The sequence below is a fragment of the Aspergillus caelatus genome (assembly GCF_009193585.1).
Source record: "Aspergillus caelatus strain CBS 763.97 unplaced genomic scaffold BDV27scaffold_24, whole genome shotgun sequence".
In the NCBI taxonomy this organism is placed as follows: Eukaryota; Fungi; Ascomycota; class Eurotiomycetes; order Eurotiales; family Aspergillaceae; genus Aspergillus; species Aspergillus caelatus.
In genome coordinates, this window is record NW_022475287.1 from 44,298 (window position 1) to 61,195 (window position 16,898).

At 49.4% G+C, this 16,898-nt stretch overlaps 7 protein-coding genes across 7 annotated transcripts; 1 reads left to right on the top strand and 6 right to left on the bottom strand.

The window, feature by feature from the left end:
* The first annotated feature begins 956 nt into the window (after positions 1 to 956).
* On the top strand, positions 957 to 2,800 carry BDV27DRAFT_122517 (tyrosinase family protein). The gene is made up of 3 exons (XM_032065644.1): positions 957 to 1,748; positions 1,807 to 1,892; positions 1,963 to 2,800. Exons 1-3 carry the CDS (start codon positions 1,338 to 1,340, stop codon positions 2,690 to 2,692), a joined length of 1,227 nt encoding a protein of 408 aa, XP_031931354.1. The 5' UTR covers positions 957 to 1,337; the 3' UTR covers positions 2,693 to 2,800.
* An 858-nt stretch (positions 2,801 to 3,658) lies between these two features.
* On the bottom strand, positions 3,659 to 4,513 carry BDV27DRAFT_168260 (uncharacterized protein; the record flags this gene model as incomplete). Its single annotated transcript, XM_032074724.1, has 2 exons — positions 3,659 to 3,878; positions 3,999 to 4,513. The coding sequence occupies 2 exons, from the start codon at positions 4,511 to 4,513 to the stop codon at positions 3,659 to 3,661; spliced, it is 735 nt and encodes a 244-aa protein (XP_031931355.1).
* A 1,092-nt stretch (positions 4,514 to 5,605) lies between these two features.
* On the bottom strand, positions 5,606 to 7,808 carry BDV27DRAFT_168263 (major facilitator superfamily domain-containing protein; the record flags this gene model as incomplete). Its single annotated transcript, XM_032074725.1, has 4 exons — positions 6,814 to 7,808; positions 6,656 to 6,756; positions 6,317 to 6,588; positions 5,606 to 6,248 (listed from the first exon to the last, which is right to left on the bottom strand). The coding sequence occupies exons 1-4, from the start codon at positions 7,352 to 7,354 to the stop codon at positions 5,606 to 5,608; spliced, it is 1,557 nt and encodes a 518-aa protein (XP_031931356.1). The 5' UTR covers positions 7,355 to 7,808.
* On the bottom strand, positions 7,589 to 10,314 carry BDV27DRAFT_47995 (uncharacterized protein). The gene is made up of 2 exons (XM_032076726.1): positions 9,779 to 10,314; positions 7,589 to 9,729 (listed from the first exon to the last, which is right to left on the bottom strand). Exons 1-2 carry the CDS (start codon positions 10,018 to 10,020, stop codon positions 7,824 to 7,826), a joined length of 2,148 nt encoding a protein of 715 aa, XP_031931357.1. The 5' UTR covers positions 10,021 to 10,314; the 3' UTR covers positions 7,589 to 7,823.
* Positions 10,315 to 11,281: 967 nt separating this feature from the next.
* Positions 11,282 to 11,623, bottom strand: BDV27DRAFT_154133 (uncharacterized protein; the record flags this gene model as incomplete). Its single annotated transcript, XM_032071916.1, has 1 exon — positions 11,282 to 11,623. One exon carries the CDS (start codon positions 11,621 to 11,623, stop codon positions 11,282 to 11,284), a length of 342 nt encoding a protein of 113 aa, XP_031931358.1.
* Positions 11,624 to 13,528: 1,905 nt separating this feature from the next.
* On the bottom strand, positions 13,529 to 14,812 carry BDV27DRAFT_168267 (basic helix-loop-helix domain-containing protein; the record flags this gene model as incomplete). The annotated part of the gene is made up of 2 exons (XM_032074726.1): positions 13,529 to 14,155; positions 14,216 to 14,812. The coding sequence occupies 2 exons, from the start codon at positions 14,810 to 14,812 to the stop codon at positions 13,577 to 13,579; spliced, it is 1,176 nt and encodes a 391-aa protein (XP_031931359.1). The 3' UTR covers positions 13,529 to 13,576.
* Positions 14,813 to 15,518: 706 nt separating this feature from the next.
* On the bottom strand, positions 15,519 to 16,430 carry BDV27DRAFT_122527 (uncharacterized protein). Its single transcript, XM_032065645.1, has 2 exons — positions 16,165 to 16,430; positions 15,519 to 16,088 (listed from the first exon to the last, which is right to left on the bottom strand). Exons 1-2 carry the CDS (start codon positions 16,386 to 16,388, stop codon positions 16,052 to 16,054), a joined length of 261 nt encoding a protein of 86 aa, XP_031931360.1. The 5' UTR covers positions 16,389 to 16,430; the 3' UTR covers positions 15,519 to 16,051.
* Positions 16,431 to 16,898: the final 468 nt, after the last annotated feature.

Here is a 16,898-nt window from a genome sequence, read left to right on the forward strand (position 1 = left end):
TTGTGGACGACCACTCCAGTTAGGGCCAGTGTGCAAGTTACCGACATCTTCCACGAGTTGATTAAAGTTCTGACTGGGGGACTGCATGGCCAAAGAATCAAGTCCCCGCCCAAAAATAGGGCAGAATCAATGCTGTCCATGCACTGAGTGAAACAGCTGCAACACAATCGATATAACGGTTATGCTGATCCCTTCCAATCGTGAAGACATTCGATCATGTTTTGTTCGTTGAGCGATCTTCAGGGTACGATCGGCGGAGAGCAGCAACGGGATTCAAACTTGGATCACAAGCTGACCCAATGGATGGGGGGGGGGATTGGTTGGGTCAAGACTCAACCGTGATTTCTGAAAGACGGAAGATTATTGGGAAGTTAGGGAGATTTGGGAGATTTGGGAGATTTGGAAGATCCACCGGGTCACGGAGTCCCGAACCCTAATTGTCCCTCCGAAGTTTTTGAACTTGGACCCTCCGAGGATATTTTCACTTACGTACCTCAAATTGTTATATGCATAAATACTTACTCCATGCCATTAATGCATTGCATTACGGTGTAAAGATCGTTTCTCCTTCGCTCTCCATACGGCGCATCATGCGACTACATCCATCTGTTAGGAAAAGGAACTATTGTTAGAAAGAGAAGACGTCTAACCCTATCAGGACATCCATACTGAGTACTAACTACTCCGTACTATCAATGCCGAGGTCCAACTCTCACCCATATTTCTGAGTCTTGCCAGGGCTCCACTTGGCCGTCTTCTCTAAATTAGTACAATGCACCCTTGCGTTGACCGTTGCAGCGAATAGAGATTGCTCTTGCAGTCGTATTCTGGAATGGATCCACTCGCCGGAAGTGGAGTCAAGCCCAAAGTCCAGCCAACATCGCCATCGATGGTTTTATTATTTTAACTTTCATGGACTATCAATACCTTTTCCCACCAGGCTGTGGTTGCAGGTCGGCTAACTAATGGTCCTGACTAATCTTTTTCTGAACCAGTCGCTTCGCCCCGACAGGAAATCAGGGCTTTTATCCTTTTTTTGCCGGTCATCCGAAAGCTAGCTGCAGCAATGGGCCTTCTTCGGAGCTGAACCACCACTCAGGGTGAACGAGATCAATATCAAGAAGTGGTACGATAGCTGGATGCATGCTTAGCTCGGAAATTTCAACCCTTTGCATGTTAATTCGTGCATCTGTGCGTCTCTAGAACTCTCGCGGCATTGTCGATAGCGCCCCCAACGCGGCAGTGACCAAAACCTTTATATTGACTATCTTTCCCGAATCCGTTCCGTTTCTGCCAGTCCTCCTTCTCAACCCATCTTCACCCTCAAGAGTCTCAATATGGTCGCTCTTCAGGCTCTCAGTCTGGGCTTGCTGGCTTCGCAGGCCTTGGCCTTCCCTGCTGCCTCTCAGCAGGCCGCTACGGCTACCCTGCCCACCACGGCGTCTAGCTCAACTGCGGTCGCCTCGTCCCAACTCGACCAGCTGGCCGACTTTGCGTACAACGTCACCACTGACAACGTCGCCGGCGGCTCTGAGAGTAAACGTGGGGGCTGTACCTTGCAGAATCTCCGCATCCGCCGCGACTGGAGGACCTTCTCGAAGACCCAGAAGAAGGACTACATCAACTCCGTCCTGTGCCTTCAGAAGCTGCCTTCGCGCACTCCGGCGCACCTGGCCCCGGGTGCCAGAACTCGTTACGATGACTTCGTGGCCACCCACATCAACCAAACCCAGATCATTCACTACACGGTATGTCACCAAAGAAGCGGTCTTCTATAAGATGACATGGAGATTGACCATGACATAGGGTACCTTCTTGGCTTGGCATCGTTACTTCATCTATGAGTTCGAGCAGGCGCTACGTGATGAGTGCAGCTACACCGGTGATTACCCGTAAGTCAAGCCCAAACCTCCTCCTTCTAGGGTCTCAACGCACAAAACTAACCCTCCTTCTCAAACCCAGTTACTGGAACTGGGGTGCCGACGCCAACAACATGGAGAAGTCTCAGGTCTTCGATGGCAGCGAGACCTCGATGTCCGGCAACGGCGAGTACATCCCCAACCAGGAGGATATTAAGCTGTACCTAGGCAACTATCCAGCCATCGATATGCCCCCCGGTAGCGGCGGCGGCTGCGTCACCAGCGGTCCATTCAAGGACTACAAGCTGAACCTGGGTCCGGCCGCCCTGTCCCTGCCCGGCGGAAATATGACCGCAGCAGCCAATCCCCTCACCTACAACCCCCGCTGCCTGAAGCGCTCCCTCACCACCGAGATCCTGCAGCGATACAACACCTTCCCCAAGATCGTCGAACTCATCCTCGGCAATGATGACATCTGGGACTTCCAGATGACCATGCAGGGCGTTCCCGGCAGCGGCTCCATCGGCGTTCACGGTGGCGGCCATTACTCCATGGGCGGTGACCCCGGCCGCGACGTCTACGTGAGCCCCGGCGACGTTGCCTTCTGGCATCACCACGGCATGATCGACCGCGTGTGGTGGATCTGGCAGAACTTGGACCTCCAGAAGCGCCAGAACGCCATCTCCGGTACTGGTACCTTCATGAACAACCCTGCCTCGCCTAACACCACCTTGGACACCGTTATTGATATCGGTCATGCCAATGGCGGTCCCATCGCGATGCGCGATCTCATGAGCACCACTGCTGGTCCTTTCTGCTACGTGTATGTGTAGAATGGATACCCGTTCTACGCTACCGTTCTGTTTTCGTCGACAAAAGTTTCTCGTAAATAGACCGTCGCATACGTACATCATAGACACATATGATTAGTATAATGATAGACCCGAATAATTGTACATACCACTGTTCTTGGAAAACTCCACTTATCATCCAATCTAATCGATCCTTTGCGAAGTAAAAAAAAAAAAAAAAAAAAGTACTCAATCCACCTAACTCTGAAATAACCATCGACAGCAAAATCTTGGAAGCATAGACCACCGAACTACAATCTCAACCATGGTTGAACCGCGAAAATGTCTTACAACCCGATGTTTAAAAACTGGGGCCGGTTATTCTTGGCATGGACATTTTCGCCTTAGCTTTTCGTTGCATCCGTGGATGGGTTTATTTGCTGTGCGTGCTTTTTCCGTGGCGGTTTGGGTTTGGGAGTGTTGTCGATCGAAGTTGTTGATTTGATTTATGGAGATGGTTTGTTTTTGGAGAACGATATACTGGATGGATTTCTTATGTATCGATTGTGGTTTGTATATCTTCTGGGTTGGCCTACTGAAGTGCATGAGGTTCTATCTACTATATTTCTGTGAAGATGAGACACTAGGCTGAGAATATTAGTATTCAATATATTCTTCTATTCTACTCCGTGTCTTCCCCAAAAGCCACGCGGGGGAGAGAGAAGAAGAAGAAGAAGAAGAAGAAGAAGAAGAAGAAGAAGAAGAAGAAGAAGAAGAAGAAGAGATCATCCCTCCCAAAAATTACATTAGACTCAACCTCGCACATACATCGGCGAAACCAAGTTAACCAACCCATGAATCCCCACAGATCAACATACCACATGGCCAAGCCGATCCCCCCTGATCCAGATAAGATGTTCTAAGCAATCAGTAATCTTCATCCTAAGCCGGCAAATCCATCCAACCAATCGTCCAACACATCTCTCAGCCTAACTATTCTAGAGACAATCACTTCCTCTTCCGTCCATCAGCAAGCAGCATTCCCGTCTCGCGTTCCTGTCGCCGAATATACCAAAAACAGATCCCGTAGACCAAGTCAAAGCCTAGGAAGACAGCACAGCACCAGAGCATGATGGGTTGGCCTAGGAAGCCGAATCTCTCGGGCCAGTACTTTACCCGCAGGTAGAACTCGGGGACGAGGGTTAGGGAGCCTGTGAAGCGGAAATACCTATTTCATTATTTCAGTAGGCTATCAAGTATGGTGTGTTCTTGCTTTTGGGCTTGATTGTGTAGGAAAGCCATAATGAGGAGGATGGTGATTTTGAGGATGGAAAGGTTATAAGCTCACCACAAATGCATCGAAAAGCCCCTCGTACTACCCCTATGAATCAAATTCCCAAGATACCCCACACTTAACACCGCTTGACACCCGATCGCACCGACAAAGAATGCCTTTTCAATTCCCAGCTCCGACGCAGCGCACATGTGCAGCGCAACAGAGACCATCGTCCCGACCACATAGTACCAGAGGTGATAGCGCTGTACCAGGGGCGAGCGGTCCCACTCTCTTGCGCCGTGGTTCATGGCCGCCCAGATGACGAGGCAGTTCGTGGGGAAGGTGACAAGGAACGTGGCGAAGATCATCCAGTCGTCGACGTATATAAGACCGTAGGTTATTTCCCAGGCGATATTAAGACATTGGGAGTAGAGGGGCATGGCGTAGGACTTGTCTTTTATGGAGCGGTAGATCATGCCGAAATAGACGTAGAGCCAGCTGCCATTGGTGTAAAGGTTCAGGCAGATGATTGGGATGGTGTAGGCTTGGATTTCGGGGGGTGCGTTGGCGAGGTCGAAGCTGTCCATCTTGGATTTGGGGGTTGTGCTTGGATTGCAGGGTTGCTGGTGGTGATGGTAGGGGCTCTATGAGGGTTTGTATAGTATACCCTTGGGGGCCCTTTATACTATAATGTCAGCATGGTCACATGCATAACTGGCATAACTCATCTTAAATTTGCACTCCCCTTTTTTCTTCTCCCACAGAGACCATCATAAGCAAAGGCAATACACATCACGCCTTCGTGATCCATCACTTGTGCTACAATCATCTCCATATTGGGATAGCGAAAGAGACACAACTCCAGCCATCGGAGAAACTCTCAGGCGCACGACATCAAATCCGATGAGACCAAGCCCCAATCCCTCGTCCCCCTCATTTTTGGGCCTGGTTCTCATTGCTCGTGTGCCGCATTCATGCCTGATCGTGGCATCCGAGTTGGCAGGTCAATACGAGGTCCCAGGTCATATACTGTCAATACATCCCAGGCGAGTAGATTCTTTTTTTAGTTTGACGCAGGGTGCCATCATGTATTCAAGCTCACCTTGGAGTCTCCAGTCGTCCAAATAGGTACCGTTCACCGGACCCGTCGGAAAGACACTGTCCAGAATGTAATACAGATAAACAGCCATTTACCAGGTTGGCTGGCAATTTCCCAGTGTTGTTGCGAAAGAGGCTGATGAAATCACTTCAAGGGCTGGTGAATGCTTGGGATACTCAATGTTCATTCTTGGATTTGTGTTCACGGGAGTCTCCTCAGGATCCTTCCATCCGATGTCCAGGGGTTACCTTTAAGAGCTCGGGGCAGATGAACTCCAGGATTGGGGCAGGCTCGATTGTCAACGATCATTCCACTGAGATAGGTTCCTCAGAACATGTCACACTGAGAGTGACAGTTGTCAGATGCCATTCCAATGGTGTACGGGGTTAGTAGTCAGATTTTCAAATTAACTAGAACCGTATATGCATGTTATGTTATTTATAGATGGCACTCGGAAGATGTGTTGCCTGAGTTTTGTTCTGGGAGGAGGCGGGCAGAAAAGAAAAGAGTCACCCAAGAGCCGACATACAACAAGTTTCTATATTCTATAGAAACTACGACTCACTATTCTCATGTTAACTCAATAAGTAAACGTAAACGCAGGATAATCATCCCCCAAATTCTCCAACTCCTCCCTGGGCAACTGATACCGATAATCCCTCCCACCCCTCCCCCTCACCCGGTTTTCCCTGATCAAATATCCCAGAAACAGTACACAAGCAATCCCGCAAATCCACGTCATGCCCAAACTAACCCCATACCCCGTGCGATACCCCGGCGCCTCCTCCTCAAAGAAGATATTACTGGCGACCAGCCCGCCGCAATTTCCGAACCCAATCTGCATGGCCGACGCGATGCTTTGTTTGTAATGGCCCGCCATGTTGTTGCTTAGCCAGCCCATGAGAATCGGCTGCGTCAGATACCCGCCGCTAGTGACGGCGAAGATGGCGAAGTAGCGCGCGCCGACGGGGACGGTGGATTGCGCCAGCAGGATTACGTAGCCCATGGTTGCTATCAGGCAGCCGGCGAGAGTGAAGAGGTAGCGGTGGCGGAGGAGGTCACTGAGGAGGGCAGCGGAGAGCGTGGTGATGGTTGCTACGACGTACACTGGGATGCTCATGACTTGGGCGCGGACTGCCGTCCAGCCGAGTTGATGGAGGATTGTGGGGGTGAAGAAGGAGACGGCGTAGCCTGTATTTACGATGCCAAAGTACATTATCGGACTATTTTGTTGGGATTGTTAGTGAGGTCTGTTTGATATTAAAGAAGGCAGAGGGATGATGCTCCTCACCCAAGGTAAATCTTCGGATCCGAGAATGTTCGCCGCATCGACTTCTTATCGAGTCGGTTCATTCGCGCTTCGCCCTGGTCTTCTTTCAGACGGGCGAGAAGTAAGGCTCGCTCATCATCATTCAGGAATTTAGCCGACTCAGGCCAGTCCACGATGAGGAATTTGGATATCGCTGCTATCACTACTGTGGCTAGGCCTTCGATGATGAAGATCCAGCGCCAGCCTTCGTACCCGGCTACTCCGGACATGTTGTTGATGGCGTAGGCGAGGAGCTGGAAGAATACTAGCATCAGCTCACATCACATATTGGTCCAAGGTATAGGGTGTAGAACGGCATACACCACTGACCGCACCGGCGATAATGCTGGCGCTGAAGAAAAGGTTGAGTCGCCATTGGAGTTCGTGACGGCGATAGTACATGTTTATTAGGTAAACCGCGCCTAGACTAACTATTAGGCACAGGGGCGAAAGAGCGGTAGTAGGAAATTGTAGCTCACCAGGCATGAAGCCAGACTCGAAGAGTCCTATCAGGACCCGACAGACTACTAAGCCAGTAAAGCTGGCCGTGACGCCCTGACAGATAGTGATGGTACCTTTAAACCGAAAATCAGCATTGAAACGTTCAGGTAGAGCCCTCAATCCATTTAAGACTAGGGAGGAATGCAAAGTCAATGAAATTAACGAACCCCAGGCAAACATGATCCCACTCAACCACCATGATGGCTTCACCTTCTTCAGAATCATATTACTTGGCACCTCAAACAGAATATACGGAATGAAGAACACAAACAGCGCGATATTATACTGATGCCCGCTCATGCCCAGGTCATCTTCCAGACCCATCAGCCGTGCATTACCGATGTTGATACGGTCCAGGAAAGCGAACATGAAGAGGAGAGTGAGGATAGGGACAACGTGGAGGTCACACTTGCGGAGAAGTCGTTTCTCGGCATCACGGTCGGATCTGTCTGGTGTCTCCGAGGGGAATTTGATGTCTTCTATTGTGCAATCATCTACTTTTTCGAGGTCTGTAGACATGGCTTACAGATGTAGTTGTTTGTCTCCTGGGGAGGTGGTGTGATGGTAGGGTTACAGTTACATTTTGTAAGGTAATCGGGTCATTTTTATACACGTTGAGCTGCAAGTAACCCAGTATGTTCAGCTCTCCCCGCAAAACTCAGAGTGCGTGAGCATTGAAATTCCGCATTTTCTTGCCGGTCTTCCGCCCTTGGGGGGATGTTATTTGCCAAGAAGGCGCACACGTTTATTCGACGAAGACCCTAGGCGAGATGATAAATGAAAAATGACGGAGGCGAGCTTAATCCTATTTTATAACCAAGGGTCGAGGATTGGTCCGCAGATCGTCGAAAAGTGCGGGGAAATTCCATGGCGATGCTGTTCTGAAATCCGGGGTTGGAGATGTGCTTGGGACTGCGGAACGGCATTCCGCTCAAATGCCCCAGATGTAAGGCGCTAGGGAGAGCCAACTCCTCGTCTTTGTGGGATTTTATCGCCTGTATACTGTCCTCCTCCATTCGTTGACTTCTCCACCTGACACCCCATAATTGTCAGTCCCTATCTTGTTATATTTCACGTTGCATTCCCAGGAGGAGATTGCCACGCCTTCAAGGCGGAACACATATTCGTAGCTATGTTCAAAGCCTCCCGGGATATTGTCTTCTGAGCTCATGTACCGTCCAGCTCGGACAACGTATTGCTCGCGTCCTGATCCTTCATCTTCGAGGCGCGGAGGACCCACGAGCCTCAATTCGTGCGGTAGCAGAGGAGCTTCTTCCATCTCTATATCCGAGTCCGAATGGAGAATGGATATTTGCACCTCGCCGCTATGGGTCCCAGTTTGGCCAAGTCGATAGATAGATCGATCTAGTGGCCTCAGCGTTCTATCAACTCTCTTAACCTCGTTGTAGGTATATTCCCTCTCATACCCCGGATATGTCGGGTATGTAGGTGAAAACCTTGCCGTCCCTGTTATCTCGCCGTCGTATCTCGAAGAGACTCGCGAAAAATTCCAAGTTCCGTGTAACGCTCTGAAAATAGCCCTAGTTAACCCGGTCTTGGAGGTATCACTGTCGTGGGTGAACGTGTCCCTTAAAGAAGCTATAGCAATATGCGACTCGGCCAGCATTGAAGGCTTCGTTTGTCCTTCGGCCATATACCGAGTAGGAAGAACCGGTCCAAGTCTTTCCCCAGCCTCCAGAAGTGGGGCCCGAGGGATCCCCATGTCCCTAGCAAAGGTCTCCATCAACCCCACATAATCTCCCATTGGGAACTGACCCCGGGAGTCTGGATCCGCATTCTTGTAGTCACGCATACTTTGTCTTTCTTGTGCTTTGTTCTTCAGTTCCTCCATTGAGAATCGAATTCCTTTCTCGGAATTGGCTCGATACCACGTTTCCGCAACTCTCCGCGCTTGCATTTCCATAATTCCCCAGTAGGGCCCTCGGTAAAGTCCCACAAATCCTATATCGGGGATCTCTGCATTGGAGGTGCCTTTCTCATCCAAGATGAGAGGGAAGTAGGAGTCTTCGGCTGAATACTCGAGTTTGGAGAGTACATCTTCTGGAAGAAATGAGAGTGAGGAAAATGGTGTGAAACCGGTGGCTGCGACTATAGCTGTGACATTTTGGAGAGTGATCATTTTGCCATCAGGACCCTTGATATCAACGTTTGCCTGACCGGACTGTGTGCGATTTATAGCGCAGACACGGCCGATCGTAGGACGTACTGAGCCTGATTGCACGTACTCCGCGTAGTCGTCGCTTATAGCTATCAATGAAGGTTGTGTGTTATTTGTGCCATCACGAGAGCCGCCGCCGATATTTCCATAACCTGCGTGTTGGTCACCTAGCAAAGAAAGGAAGTACTCACTAACCTTGATCTCTTGCTGCTGAGAAACAGGTCCAAAGTTATACTGAACTGGTCCGGGTGGACGTCGGGCTAGATCATGCAGGACAAGGTCCAGTGGTAGGAACTGGACAGGTTTTTCCTGGGTATCGTCTTGCGGAGCAGCATATGGCAAATAATAGGGTATGGTCCAGAAGGACCGTGTACAGATATGGTGGACTTCGTAGCCTCGATATTGAAAGGCAGTAGCACTCATACTGGAAAGAAAAAGCGCAAGCGCCGAGGCAGCCTCAGCACCTGATATACTCCCTCCAATGACGACCAATTTACCACTACCATCCTTGGTCGCGCCACACTTTTCAAGCATAAGGTGTATATCCTCTTTAGTATGAATGGCAGAACTGTGAAACACCTTTTCGGCAAAGCTAGATAATCCTGGGATATCTGGAGTGTATGGTTTTGAGAAGTAACCAGAAGCGACAATGAGGTAGTCGAAGGTTTCTGATTTCGTTTCCTGGTCCGTCGGGCTTTTTCCTTTCTCATTACTCCTATACTTTCCAGTTAGCGCTCTTCAGAGAACCTACGACCAAGACAAACCTTTCTAAAACCCATTGTATGGTCCACAACGGTCTCGAACCTCCACTCGTCTCTCGCGTCGATCCAACAACCTTATGCCCCAGTCTCAGAGTCTCCTTGGGTATATAGCGTTCAGCATACACCTGCAAGTATTTGCCCGCTTGCCAGGCCTGCGGGAACATAGGAATATCCGAGCCATCGATGACTGACTCCCAAGCCAGATCAGAGAAGGTCACGGTGAATCGACTCTGATTCGTCGGCATTGACGGGTCCACGAACCCATTGTGCGGGCGTCGTCGGGGAGTTCTTGTTTCTTTAGTGGTGTCTCGTGAATCAATTGGCCAAAGACCACCTATTTCATGGCCTTTCTCGAAGATAGTGGGAGAAAAGGTTCCTTTGGGGTAGTTGTGAAGGAGTGTTTTGGCGGCCACTAACCCCGAGGGCCCCGCTCCTGAGGGCAGTCAGCAGATGATTTTGTTCATAGTTAAATGAGACAATTCTCATAAGTGAGGATGCTGGTATGATACCAACCAATTATAGCAACCTTCTTCGGTCGGGACATCGCTGTCGTGGGTTTCTTGGGATCGGGAAACCTCGAGGTCAGGATATTGTTGCGACCCGAATATTAATTACCCCTCCTTTAGTGGATCGAGGGGACCTGACCCCGGCCTTGAGCTTTGCCTAAGACGGCTAATGTGAACGCTGCTGCATATTAATTTCTACATGCTATAGTGGTTTGACTTCATAGTCTGCTAGGGCAGCGTAGATAATGTACAAGCAGATATATATATATATATTTGCAGTAGGGAAAAGATCTTCTGCCCAATAGCCAAACAACCAAAAATTGAACAAGTACAATTGATTAGTAGGAAATTAGTAGCTGTCTACAGTTGAACTCCATACATGCAGCGGGTATCAGTTAACAAATCAAGGCAAGTGTAAAGGAGAAAAAGAAATAATAAAAAATAGGAGGATAGGGACCAAAAAATGTAGGGAAGAGAAGGCCAAAAAAAAAAAAGAAAAAAAGAACAAAAGACGCGGCCCGAGCCGCGAGACTTCGCAGATAGTATGCTTGGGTTAAATCCCTAAGTGAGAATTACACTGTATAAGAGTTAGTAAAGAAAACTGAAGACAATTTCTAAAGTAGGACGAACTAACCCACTAGAGAGACCACCCGGGCTTCTTGTTGTAACTGTGCTGGAAATGTTGCCTTATGGGAAGGCCTGGTGTAGGGATCGCACAGTGAGGCTTGCAGCACTGTGCATGACTTGGCAGCCGCGCCCAGTACAATGACGTTGTTGCCAAGGATAGATTTGAACTCCACCGGAACATAGCCCCTTAACACCATGCCTTTCCCAACCGAGACTTTGGAGAGGAATTCCCCAAGACATTCCCAGTCCCCGACGCGTAAGCAACTGATGATCAATAGCGACTTGTGAGTCGGTTCAGTACGCATGTTGACAACAAGAGCTAATCAGGGTCAAAGATGAGGCGGAAGTGTCGTCGATCATTAAAAAAAGGTTGTCAATACGCCAGGCGCTCAAGCCAGGCGGAGACATGCAACTCGTTGCTATGCTTCTCGGGATAACAGGCTTCGGTAAACTGCTGCTCCGTGACAAACGTGTCGATATTTCTTTCCGTCAAAGGTATCTTGTATCGGTTCTTCTGCCTCAAGAGTTCCCTCTCCGCGCGTGCTGAAGGAGATAGCTTGTGTAGAGTGTTGCGGATTCGCCGGATACCGCCCTCGGGAAAATGCAAGTGTGAGATACGAGGCGGGCCGAACGGCGTCTCAACGCGCCAGGGGTCCTCGGAGGCAATAGACCGAGCGTTCTTCTTGCGCTGTTGGGAACGGATTTTGTTGGACATTCTGACGATTAGAGGAAACCGGAAAACGTAGAGTGGAGAGGTTGGAAATGTTCATAGCTCGAGCAAAGAAGCAAGAAAAGGGGGATGAGGAAGACTCGAGGGTGTAATATATACGTTAGCGGGCCCACCTGAGGGGGCTCACTTAGTGACTTGGGGCGAGACGTGAATCCCGCCGCAAGAGCAATTGGGGGTGCGGGGACTCTTTCGCTCTAAACCTTGAGGAGGGCGACTTCCCAATGCAGTGGCTCCGAGGAGATACTAGTTCGTAGCGTGCCGAGAAGATGTGGAGAGTGACACAGGGATTTGCAAACTCGCTCGCTATCGAACTTGGCAGTTTAAAGTAAAGTTCTAGTGATCGTTGACATTGACTTTGCCTTCACTGTGTCGGTTTCCCAGACGATCTTGACTAGGAGATAATTCACTAAAAGTTTGGCAGTCCCATCATAAGGGGTTACTGGAGTATTATTGTCGCTGCGATGATGACCGTATGGTGATTAGAGAGCCATAACGTCATTGGATGACTTCGACATATCCGCTAATTACTAGTCCACCCATCACCATGTCGATCATCAGGAATGGACTCGAACCAAGACTTTGGAGGTGATTTGGCTGAAGGACAAGACCAACGACGGACATACACTATCACGTGGCATAGCAAAGCCCCAGTCGAATCAGTACATGAATCATCACAGCTGTCTCGCACAACTTATGGTGCCTTATTTTCCGCCTGCATGTTCCTGCTACTCAGCCAGCCGATTCGGGTGGCGTGGGATTAAGTAAGGTTGGCTTGCTCTCCCAGTTAAGCACTGCGTATGGTAACTTGGGTAAGGCCCCGTCATTACGAAGGATCTGACCGGAATTCGGACAAGGATACACGGTGCATGAGGGATTCGCCTTGGCGTGGAAATGATCACCGTCATGAGGTTCACACAATGGTGGCTAATTATAGTACGACATGCCTCTCACCCACTACACTCCTTCGTACAATTTGTGTCGCACAGTACACACGCAACCGTTTATTAGAAGTGGTAGTCTGGGTATCAGGTGAAGGACGTATCGTAGGAATCTCCTTGTCACAAACGTCATACTAACCCCAAGTGGAGTCGAACTCTTATCATTCACGCATTAAACTTTTTTGTCCACGGTTAACATATCTGGTCATGATGCTCTTTCATTTCGGTAATCCTTCCCTCTTGAATTTGCAGACCACTTCGATCCCCAAGTGGCCATGCTTAGAACGGCCTGGAACATGTCTAGAAAGAAGAAAAGAATTCCGAGTGCGGGGTATGTAACGAACGACCATCCATGGATGTCTAGTAGAATGACCTACGATTAATTAACATCTCCGAGGGAGGGGTGCGCCGGGAAGGCGGCAAGTCTTCTGATTGGATGGTGGGAGTCAGAAGACTAGTCAAATCCAATCCTCCATTGGGAAGTGTGTAACTCGTTTGGGAAGGCAAACATGCGTGCACAATCTCCGTCTCTTCATTGGAAGTTCCCGGTCGATTGGCTTCAGGATAGGATTTGGGTTCCGTCGTAGTATGTAGTATGTTTAGGTTGCGGTGCACTACGGAGTATACTACTACTACTACTACTACTCAGTCTAGTAGCTTGTAGACAGCCTGTTTCTCTCTCCCATGTTTGTCACTGGACTCCATTCATGGGGAGTTTTATTCTTTATACTGCGGTCAAAGCCCCCTAACAATGGATCTTGCCCCGATGCGAAGCGTCCGCTGGAGTAGTCGCAGGTCATAAGCACACAATCAAACCACTGCACTCGTCACTTGATGAGACACATTATACGGCATTTATCATTTTTAGTCGTCCCAATGCAAAGCAGTAAGCCGTAGACTTCCATGAGTTGATGAGCAAAAGGGAAAGGGAGCTTTTCTTGCCAGATACAGATTCCTTTTAATACATATCAGGTCTGAGCTGCCGACTGCAAATGAATCTCTACGAAATTAATAAGTCTTTGACACTCATCCCGATCTTCCTTTGAGTGTCTTGTAAGGAGTACTGACGATTCCCCGGGATAGGCTTAACATGCTCTTCAGGTACCGAGCCTACACTGCCACGACAATCCCGATTCAACATGAGCAGTGCAGCCGATGCTTCATGGTCCATCTCTGCTGAAGATGCATGACGAACCTGTGGCTGGAGCACCGGCGAGGGGTTGGTTGATGTTGCTGCCCAGGATTCACGGGACGACCGTAGAGCACTGTCGCAAGGGTGGGTCGGGCCTAACGCTGGACTCGGCAGGATCGAAGAGAAATCTATAGCTGTGCTCGTTGAGGGGATACGGCTGCGAGGCGAAAATGCCGGTGAGGTTACGTTGGTAGGACATCCACTGGGAAGTATATCGGGGGACACGGAAGCCGAGTATGTACTGCCGGCCATTTCCCCTAGAACCTCAGGTGACGACGGCGAGGGGGGAGCAGGTGGCATGCGTTGGGGAGCAGCCGTTTGACTGTCACCCGCAGTTTTAAGATCATGTATACATTGCTCTAGGTAATTGACGTAGTCGATGCTTGCCTAGAGCCCAAGACACGTTAGTTAACCAAAACAGGATATGCATTGCGGGTGATTACCAACCTGCAAAATGGCAAGCTTGTGCATGTCCTGACCCCTACAAGCTGGGATCATATCTTTCAGGGTTGCAAATTCTTCATTCATCTTGGACCTCCTTCGCCGTTCAATCAAGCTATGTGCTGTCTTGCGAGCAATCTTTCTACCGGCAGCGCTCGTAGCACTAGGCTGTTTCTTCTTGGAAGTGGCAGGAGACGTGTTGTTATTGTTTGAGGTGCTTTTGCCACTTTCCTTGGAAGGCTTATTAGTTGTGGGTGCTGGCTTGGCTTGACTTTGAGTCTGCGTCTTGGGCTTCATTTGGATGATTTTGCGGGTGCGAGTGGGAGGGGGTGGGAGATCAAAGTCTTCTAGTGGTCGTTTAATACCCGTTTGACGGGGGGGGTTCGCACTGCGTCCCATATTGAGATCTGGGGAAGTTGGGGAAGCAGGAAAATAAGCCGACTGGTCCGACTTGGATGACCTGCGACTGGCATTTTCCATCTTGGCCGGACTCATAGCAGCTGGCGGCAATGCAAATGAGTCGACAGCATCCACGGACACTTGGTCCTTGACTATCAACTCTCCCGACATTGCCGGGGTGGGTGGAAGACGAGAACGTGACATCTCTTCTGTTCAGAGGAAGCGTGAACGTCTCTGGGAAGGTCTGGTGACGCTTGGTTTTGCAAGAGAAAGGAGGAACTGAGACAGAAATGAGGACTAGACCAGTATAGTAGTACTATAGTAGGGCTATGTAGGACAAGACTGGGGGTTGTAACGTCTCGTATGGGTGATAAAAAAGATGTAGAGTGGACAATACAGTCAGTGAAGAGCGAACAGGTAGGTAAGACAAGGAATCAGCAGGCAAAGGGGTAGATACGAGCGAGAGGGGAGGGTTTATCTTGTTCAAAGGTACATGGGGAGAGATTACCCCGAAGGATCAGAACAAGAATAAATTGGATGAATGGATCCAAGGAAAGGCACCGGCATGGTGGAGAGCAACGGGAAAGAGCCGGAAAGGATATTTGAGTGTAGAAAAGGGAAGAAAGCGTTTGGAGGGAGTGGGAGTGCGACGATAGAATTACAAGCAGCTGGATGATCGACGGGACTGGGAATTGGGATTGAAGGAAGCTGTTGCTTTAGGTTGACCTCCGGGACTGGTGTCGCGTGCTTGGAAAGCCCACGCGGTACCATTTCCCCTTCTGATTGGGTCAGCGTAGTAGGGATCACGGGAAGGGGGGCACGAGACTTGGGCTGGCCAGAGCCAACTCTCCTATCGCTTTGGGGCTCGTGCTCAGCTTCACTCTTCTTACTCCCTGGTTTCAGTACAGTGATCCTTCCATTTGCAACAACCCCTCCCTCTGCAAATCTTGGGAACGGAGCCATGAGGGTGGAACGGGCATGCTGATTGGTACTACCACTTTAAACGTCCCTCGAAGTTAATCATCTCCAGTTCCGACGGTTACCACTAGTTGCACCGCAGACACCCTGATGTACATCTGCATGGCATGTGTCCTCTTTCTCCTTTCCACTTCCGGTACGACATCAGCAATTGAAGTAATGAGATCAATTCAACAAAGGACTCTCCACTCTATCCAAATCTATTACATTACTCCGTACACATTATAGAAACCAGATCGGTTCCCTCTCCTGCATTGCACAACCCCATGTACCCCTTAATCCACCATGATACCCCAAGTACCTACTTAGGTAGCCCGATGTTGAATCGCCCATCCAGACGGGCATCGAAGCACGTGCGCACCCTCAATTCAACCAGTGGATCTTCTCCAATCCCTCCGGAGAACTTTACAGCGAGTCACTGCGCTTGCGGTATTGCAAATCCACCCCCCATCCTTTTGCCACTGGCTAGCAACGCTTATTACACCCGGAGAATGAGTCCCAGCTACGCCAGGGTTAGCGATCGTCTCACATTGCGCGGAATATAGTGCGCTTTTAACAAGCGAACCAAAGCCACGTACCAAAAGTTCGCTTCATTAGGAAGGGTCACTGCACAAACCAGGCCGCCTAGCGCGCAGGCCTGAGTACAGTTTGACATCCCAGCGGTACTTAGTGTCACATTTGTCGGCGTCGCAAGGAGACTCGTGCTGTTACTAGTAATATTGGGCTCTTGAACCCCTGAGTTAAAAACGGAAGTCGAATTCAGGACGCCAACGAGTGCGTTAAGGAGACTTTGCTTGTCCATTGTAGATATTGAGTATTTGGGGAGTTCGAAAGCAACTGTCTAATTGGCTTTTCTTCGTTTTTCAAAACAACTTTCAGGTAGGTACAACAAGTACAATATCTCTCAGCAACTCTCCTTATATAGACCTCCCCTTTCTACGAAGACAAGCTTTCTACAAACAAACGTATCCCTCATCTAGCCTCCTACAGGCCCCTCTGCATTCCTATGCCCTTTGCCAAATTCTCGCATCGAGGTAGGTGACCAGATATGGCATTGATATCATTCTTGGCGCTTTGTCTTCCAAGCTGAGCACACAATTTAAAAGTGTACTGCGTATCATCTGACCATTAGGGATAAACTTGAGTTCGAGATGACGGCTTCCATACCAACTCCCTACAGGCCCAAAATTCCACTCAGTGCATCTAATTGATGCGTGGAATGTTAATGACAGCCGTCGACTGACACACACCAGCTCAAAGCATTGCTAACATTGAGTAATAAAATGGTACCTGATGTTTCACGAATTATCTA